Source organism: Daktulosphaira vitifoliae, unplaced genomic scaffold (assembly GCF_025091365.1).
Source record: "Daktulosphaira vitifoliae isolate Bord-2020 unplaced genomic scaffold, ASM2509136v1 Scaffold_3, whole genome shotgun sequence".
Classification (NCBI taxonomy): Eukaryota; Metazoa; Arthropoda; class Insecta; order Hemiptera; family Phylloxeridae; genus Daktulosphaira; species Daktulosphaira vitifoliae.
The window spans coordinates 14,632,541-14,640,593 of NW_026099574.1; the positions used below are offsets into that span (position 1 = coordinate 14,632,541).

At 38.7% G+C, this 8,053-nt stretch overlaps 1 protein-coding gene across 2 annotated transcripts; it reads right to left on the minus strand.

Annotated features, from left to right (window-relative positions):
• Positions 1 to 471: 471 nt before the first annotated feature.
• Positions 472 to 2,036, minus strand: LOC126902949 (uncharacterized). 2 transcript variants are annotated; one of them, XM_050680758.1, is made up of 5 exons: positions 1,594 to 2,036; positions 1,204 to 1,520; positions 1,010 to 1,142; positions 672 to 953; positions 472 to 589 (listed from the first exon to the last, which is right to left on the minus strand). In XM_050680758.1, exons 1-5 carry the CDS (start codon positions 1,772 to 1,774, stop codon positions 585 to 587), a joined length of 918 nt encoding a protein of 305 aa, XP_050536715.1. In that variant the 5' UTR covers positions 1,775 to 2,036; the 3' UTR covers positions 472 to 584. The 2 variants fall into 2 exon arrangements, with proteins under 2 accessions (XP_050536715.1, XP_050536714.1); XM_050680757.1 differs by having other exon boundaries at positions 482 to 953.
• Between the last annotated feature and the right edge of the window lie 6,017 nt (positions 2,037 to 8,053).

Sequence of the window (8,053 nt, forward strand, 5' to 3'; positions counted from 1 at the left end):
CAATGATAAGAACTATAGGTCTTCCGGTGGCGGTATAGCATAATGCCCGTGGGCCAACGTGTCGATTCTGTTGTTGAGCGTTGAGCGCTTATCATCAAAACGGTTAAGCGCCAACTTGGTTGTACGTAAAGTGTGTACCTCGTACTCAAACGAACGGATTGACACGTTCTGTCGGTACGGAGTGTAGGGTAACGATAATGTCGGTGGACACTCACCACCATGTATCACTCCGATGACCGCACGGGCATTCTCTCCAGCCAATGCTCGTTTTGACGCATCGTCACCATCGTCACCATCGTCTTCAAACAAACACCGTTTGTAATCGTCCAAAGACAGATGGTTCCGAACGACATGTCCGCGGATCCCCTTAGACTTTATGAGTTCGCTGCCTTCCATGTCAAATGCGTAGCACTTTGATCGAAGTGCAGCGATCTCAAAGAGAGTGAGGCCACTGGTCTCGTCTGAAAACAAGCCGGGCATCTTCTTTCTATCGGTGGAGTAGCAAGGGTGATCCTTGGGCAGGCTAGATGCGTCCACGTGCACCAGTAAATCGGGGCTACCAGCTAAATCCTGGTAGAAGTCGCCTACTCTGAGCAGGTATATGAAGGAGTCTGAGAAAAATTAAAAATATATAAATATAAAAAATATTTCTACTGTACGGTTGTACTCACCAGTATCCATGTAAACCAATTCGATTGCACTGCCATAATGTGGTTTCAATACGTCGTAGAAGTACTTGTACATTAGCGTCTTGCTAATGTCAAGCACTGCTAAACCGACGTATATTGGTTTGATAAACTTGACCATCTTTGTGTCCATTATGACGGCGCACAACCTTTCACCGTATTTGATACAGTCGTTGAAGGTTGGTTGGTTTACGAGCTTGCTTAGACGTTCGGGACTGGAGATTAGCTCAATACGGATGCGTTTCCGCATGTTCTCCATTGTTTTCCCTATAAAATGTAAAAAATTATCGAATAACCCACTTTAGCATTGAGCATGCACTTACCAAAGACGGCATTGTTCATTAGTTTGAAAAATGCAATTTCAAAAGCATTTGCCGCCTTTTTCCGCATTTCAGTGTTCAACTCAATGTATGGTTTCAACCAAGCACTTTGTTGAAACTCTAAAACGCGGTGCACCTGCAGTACAAATATTTATATTAGTATCATCGCTTATAGTTTATAGGTTAACTATACATACTTTATCGACTTGCAGTCCGTGTGCGATCGCCTGTTTAAGATTAACGTAATGTACGACGTACCGCTGTTTGGGTTTCAAAGTGGCCATGAGTTTGGTCTCTTTGGAACCCGGCGGTACATCGTTGACAGGCAAGAACGGCAAGTCGTTGTGCTCGTCATGCAGCTCTTGTGGATACGATACGTCCACTTCATATATACGCCCCGTATTACCAGTGTCCGACAACGATTGGAGGTCAGCCAGAGGGTCTGCTCCTTTATACCACCGGAAGCCACCGTACGGCATGGGCTGACTCATAGCCCACCCGTAAAGGTTATTGCCTGTAAACATTAAACGTTATTAAACCACCGCTCAAATATTGCGCGTTTATATATGTACGTATAGATTACTTACAGTCTTGGTACACGATCCATGATTCTGGTTTTGACGGATCGTAATCGGGTGTCTTAGAATTGTTGGCCTTTGCATAGTGCTTGACGGCCTGCACTAGCCCACCACGAATGCCCTGTTCCACCATCAGTAGCATGTCGTAGTCGTTCAAGAGCTCCAGCTTCATCCTGGTGTATTTCAACATACAATCGAAGCTAAAACCAGGCGCGGTGTAATAGTGCGCCGGGTCCAAATTGTATGTTGAAATACAGATGTCGCGGAAGTTCTCAAACACATCAGCCAACAACAACACGTCGATCTTAAGATATAGGTCGCTGTACTCACCGAGGGTTGAGCAGTCGAAACGGTTCCACACCTCCGTGGCATGTCTATAGTCGTCGTCATCAATATTAGACTCACTCAACTGACTATAGAAAACGTCCTGAGGTGGTAGTTCCGTTTCTTCCAATTTAGCCCAACTATCAGTGTACTCGTTAAAGTGTACTCNGCTAAGCGTCTGGTTACCCATGATAAATTTCTTAGAATTTATTATGCCAAAACGAGAGAGGTTGTCTTTGTTCTTATAAAATGTAGACGGTAATGTGAGTTATAATATGGCGGTGCCTTTGATGTTGGAAATATGCTTACCTATGCGTCTGGTAGGCAATGATAAAAATTCTTAGAAAACGTTTTAGTTTAACTTGGATTCATCCCCACCCATTATAGGTTGGTTTATGTTATGTTTCGTTACCCCTTTCCTGTATAGGAATTGTTGATGAAGACTTTGTAGCGTTAATATTAAGTAAATATGTTAAAGTGGCAACGGCGGCCACTATTTGACGTACACTATTTCAATGTAATGTGTATGTTTACACGTACTTTTATCAGTTACCGTTATCAGTTCACATGAGGTTTACCTTACCCTCCAGTAGATGACATCGTAGGAGGAGACAACCATTTCCGAATGGCTACCTACCCCACCACTGACATGAAGTTATAGTGCGCATGCGCACTTTAATCCCCATTTTAATTGACCTTAACACCCCCACCTAAGTTACCTATTACCCCCACTATCGTGAGACCACGGCTCCCTTTACCCTATCTATGATAAGACCACGCCTACTCCTTACCCCCACCCTCATAAATACAATCTTCCATTACCCACACCATCGTGAGACCACTCCACCCCTTCCCACCACCATTAATAAGAACACACCTCCCCTTACCCAATCAATGATAAGACCACTCCACCCATAACCCCACCCTCATAAGACCACGCTTCCCCTTACCCCCACCACCAAGAAACCACGTTTATTGTTTGACCTTGACCAAGGTCATTACCCCACACCATCGTGAGACCACTCCACAACTTCCCTCCACCATTTATAAGACCACGCCTACCCTTACCCAATCAATGATAAGACCACGCCTTCTCCTTACCCCCACCCTCATGAATGCGATCCTCCATTACCCCCACCATCGAGAGACCACGCCTCTCCTTACCCAATCAATGATAAGACCACGCCATCTACTTACCCCCACCATCGAGAAAACCACGCCCACTGTGTGACCTTGACATTACCCCCACCATTAAGAGACCACGCCCACTGTGTGACACGCCCCTCCCCCCGACCACGCCCACCCACCCAGTGGTTGGGTAGGTGAAGGGGTGAGGGGGGGGGGGGGGTTCTAGAACTCTCTATTTTACCCTACTAATATGTTTTTTTTTTGTTTGTATGATATGATTTTCAAATGTATAAATTCATATTTTAATTCAATCGGATGTCCGCAAAATACAAACGATTCGACGCACAGTGGGTCAACGAGCTTCAAAAGTTGGCATTAAATCATGGAGCAAATAAATATATTCCTAAAATTAATATTATTTTTATTTTTGTCCATCAGATATATAAAAAGTCATTTACATAATATTAACATAGGTATTTACTATATACTAAAATCCCAGTCCCTCATTATAGCAATGCAAATTTGATTTTGCGCGATCGTCTCGCAAGATGACCAGAGCCGTCGCGGCCTCGGCGTAGGTGGGGTACACCGTACCGTCGACCGTACTCAGGTCCTTGAAACCGATCGGTCCCCTGCGGTACAGCAGCAACGTCCGCAGGTAGAAACGCTCCCTGTTGCAAGGACTGACCGCGTACATTCTCGCGATGTTCGGATACGTTTGGGCGCGTTGGCGCATACACCACGACTTTTCCCTGCTGTCCCACACGTAGCAGTTGGGTATTTCGTGATACAGGTACCGCCTGGCGCCTGCGTTCATGCGCGTCAGATCGTCCATCAGCGCTTTGAGTTTGGCGTGAAACACGCGCGAAACGAAATCGGCCCAGTCGATAGACGTCAACGCGTCTGACAGGTTGTCCGCGAACTCCTTCCACTTCGGGTTTTAGGTGAAAGTGATGAACAGATCGGGCTTGCCGTATGTCCGCACCAAGGCCATTGCGTCGTGATAACGTCTTTTCATGAACCTCACGCCGGCCGTGTGCGAAGTGGGCAGGACGACGCGGGACCCGACGTCGTTGTCCCTGGTCACGTTGTGTTGCCCGTTGATGTGATCCATCAGACTTTGGCCTCCACGAAAAAGTCCGACTGGTGCGCCTCGTAATATTCGAACCGCTCCGATTCCATCCGCACGTAATAGTCGCACAGGAGCTGTTGAAACAGAAAACCGCCGGCATATAACGAGCTGAACCCGCCGTGACCGCCGTCGTTGTTGCCCCCGTAATGGACGGACTGACTATAACACATAAACTCCCTGATGGACACGCGTTGCCTGTTGGTCGTTCTCCGCGCGCCCGTCTGTTCCATATGTTGGTTCCATCCCCTTTCGCCGTTCGGAAAGAGCAGCGGGTATACCGTCGGATCGATGTGTGGCGACCTCGTCGACAGCGTGCGCATCGCGGGTCCGGCCATCACGCGGTCGTAAACCGCGAAATCCACTTGCGATGGCGGCAAGCCGTTCTCGCCGGTGAACACCGCGGTGACTTCATTGACGCACGAGGCGTTGTAGCGCCTCGGGTCGCTGTTGCGGTCTTTGATGTAGAACATGGTACCTCTTTGCGGTGCCTCTTCCGGCGGTCGTCGGGTCTCGTCAACCCACACCTCGTTCATATTCCTGCAAGAAACGAAAGATAATATATATTAGGTGTAAAAATTGAGACGACAGTCGTCGTGGCGTTACCTGAATGCTTCAGCGAACGGGTTGACGGCCCTCAACATTTCGTCAAGTTGCCGTAACACGCTCTTTAACAGATTGGCTCGGCTGCGATTGGCTTCGATCCGCGCCGCGGTAGCTTCCGTCGAGTTGATGAAGTACAACTGACAGTATGTAAATTGTCGGGAAAGTGTTTTTAAATAAATCATTTGTCGGCAAAGTAATTTAAAAAAAAAAAATTACTTTAGGCAGTGGCGTATTTTGAATGACTTCTCGGGTGGTGTCCAACTTTTAATGAATACCACAAACGAAAATTGTAGAAATGTTTACTGACGTAAAAAAAACTTACTATTTTTCTAATTACTATTTTAGGAATTACAAATAATTTGAAATTTGAAATTTTAGTACTGTTAAAACAATACACAAAATGAAAACTTAATGTCATAAACGTAACTCGCGAAAAGAGATTACCTTCTGTGCTCCCGAGGTCCTCTCTCCTCTACGATTCATTCCTTTTCGTCTTATATACTAAAACATTTTGTTTTTCTTCTTTTTGCAAAATTAATAATACTATCATTTTCAAAAATGTTTATAAATATTTAATTCCTGGTCTAGTAACAATAGATCAGGAAATTACAATTAAACCAAACATTACAAAAATGTTTTACTTCCAGTTTTACAAATGATAAACTACATTACAGTATACAGAGTGATTTTTTTATCATAACCCACTCATTTACTTGTAGAATAAATATAATTTAAACATTTTTTTTTGGTTTTCTTTAGTTACACATTATTTTTAAATTATTAACTATTTAAAACTTTTTATGTTCATCCCTTATGCCTTGTGTTAACTTTGTTTTATTGTCTTTTAAATGGGAACACATATTTTGAATATATTAAAATGTTTGGATTTTTAATTAAATAGTAAATGGCATTTGAATTTTTAATATAACTTTATTAGTTTGTTAGATATAAACATTTAAAGTTTCAAATTTTTGAGTTAATATTCATGTATAATACACATGATGATACGATTACAAATACAGGTAGCTAAATGGTTTATATGATATCAATGTCGCAGTCACGGATTGTTTATTATCAATTATGACTATCATAGATATACTTTCTGTATTGTCAGTTAGTGTATTTATAAACTAACAACAATGTGCCTTATTACCATTGATAATAACAACGCTGTGTACCTGCTAATTTCTTTGAAGTTGTTTTAAACAAGGTAACTCATAACTAAACACTTTATTTGTAATAAGTAAACAAATAATAAAATCTCCTTTCAGTATTGATGTTCGTAAATTGCTTGCTTTTGATGATGTTTCAGTGTCATTCCACTTCGAAATTATAAATAACGATTCAATTAGGTACACAAAAAGCTCAAGAAAATCATTGACAGCATAGTTAAACCCATGNTAACAAATCGAAAATAACTTTAGGGTTTAACCATGACAAAATAGATAGGTATGTCAGCAACAAACGAGTTTTGGACCGTTTGACGCATCCCGCCCTTCTCACCCATAGTAGTGGTTCGCCTGATTTCATTGGCCGTAGGTTTGCCCGCCAAAATACAATTCTTTAAATCAAATACTTGACAGCAACTTTAATATTTTGTATTGTTTTTTATGATACCTTTACTTTTTACTATTATTGATTGATATTAATCTATTGTGATATCTATTTATACTACAATATAAACAAATATGATCAATTTGCAAATTATTTGATATGAAATGATTATGCCGGGTATATTAAATGAAATGATCAGCGTTTATTTTAAGTGTCTTAAAATATTTTGAAAACTTGATATACTTACATACTTTTACTTAAATTTAAAAAACAAAAATTTACTTAATAAATAAATGTATGTAATAAGTAAAATTAAATTACCAAATAACATTAGGCCAGTTCGCCTTAGGATACTGTGCTGACAAACCAACCTCTTGGTTTTATAGAAAAAAAAATAACATTAATGTGAAGCAAATTATATATCATTTAATGCAATGAAAGCACTTCTAAATATAAGGTATATTACATACATAATTTTTCATTATTCCTCTATACGCTACAAATTATTTTTGCACAACCAATATTAACGCATAAATGATAATAATATCACTATATTTATGGAAGATGACCATACAAATATTCGGCCAATGAAATGAGGCGAACCAGCTATAGATGGGGTGAGGAGTATCACAAAGGGGTTGCGTATCACAAAGTTGCTGACATACCTATCTATTTTGTCATGGTTAAACCCTAAAGTTATTTTCGATTTGTTAAAGTCGTTAAAATTAATTCAAATCTCCTGTTATTTTCTTTTATCTATTTACTTTTAATAAGTATTGTTTATACTAAATTTATTTATAATTGGCTTATACATTTTTTTAATGAATNAAAATAAATAAGTATTGTTTATACTAAATTTATTTATAATTGGCTTATACATTTTTTTAATGAATTTTTACAATTAAGTTTCCTTGACAATTAGATGTAAATGTTGATTTTATCGACATTTCAGTTCACTTCGTTTTTTCCCGTGAAAAATAAACTATCGTCTTGTGTAATTATTAAGATTTATTTAATTAGTTATTGATATGGCAAGTGAAAAAAATATTTTTGGTCAAACAAATGAATCAAACTTACATAAGGTCATACGCAGAGTTGAAGAAATATGGAATCGTCGTTTCATGCATTCCAATTGTGTTTTAAATAATACAAATAAAGGACATGTATCAAAAAAATCAACTAAAGATGAAAGAATTATCTGTAAACACTATTAAGATTAATAATTAAACTAACTATTTCGAATAGAGAAAAAGTTTTTTAATATAAAATATAAGAAAAATTAATAATAAGTTCTCTTATTCATATATAACAATAATTCAGTCGCTATACTTTAATTTAACTATTTTAATATTAAAAACCTTTTTCGAAATTGATTATTTAATTAATAATTATTAAAATTATATTCAATTTGCAGCAATTATTAATAAAAATATTTATCCTATAAAAAATTCCATTATTCCAAAAAAACGCACGTATCGAAAAACGAATAAAAATGATAAAATTATTCCAGAAAAATTGGTAACTATCATTATATTAATATATTTATTCGATTTAGCTATGTTATTTGGGTTTGTCTGATTCAAAAGTATAAAATAAACTATCAACCCCCTTAATATAAATGCAGTAACATAATGTTTAATATTATTCTGCTATTTTTTCTATTAGATTTTTATGGGAAATTCAATTTTTATCGAAGATAATAATATAATATTAAGTATAGTTTATTTG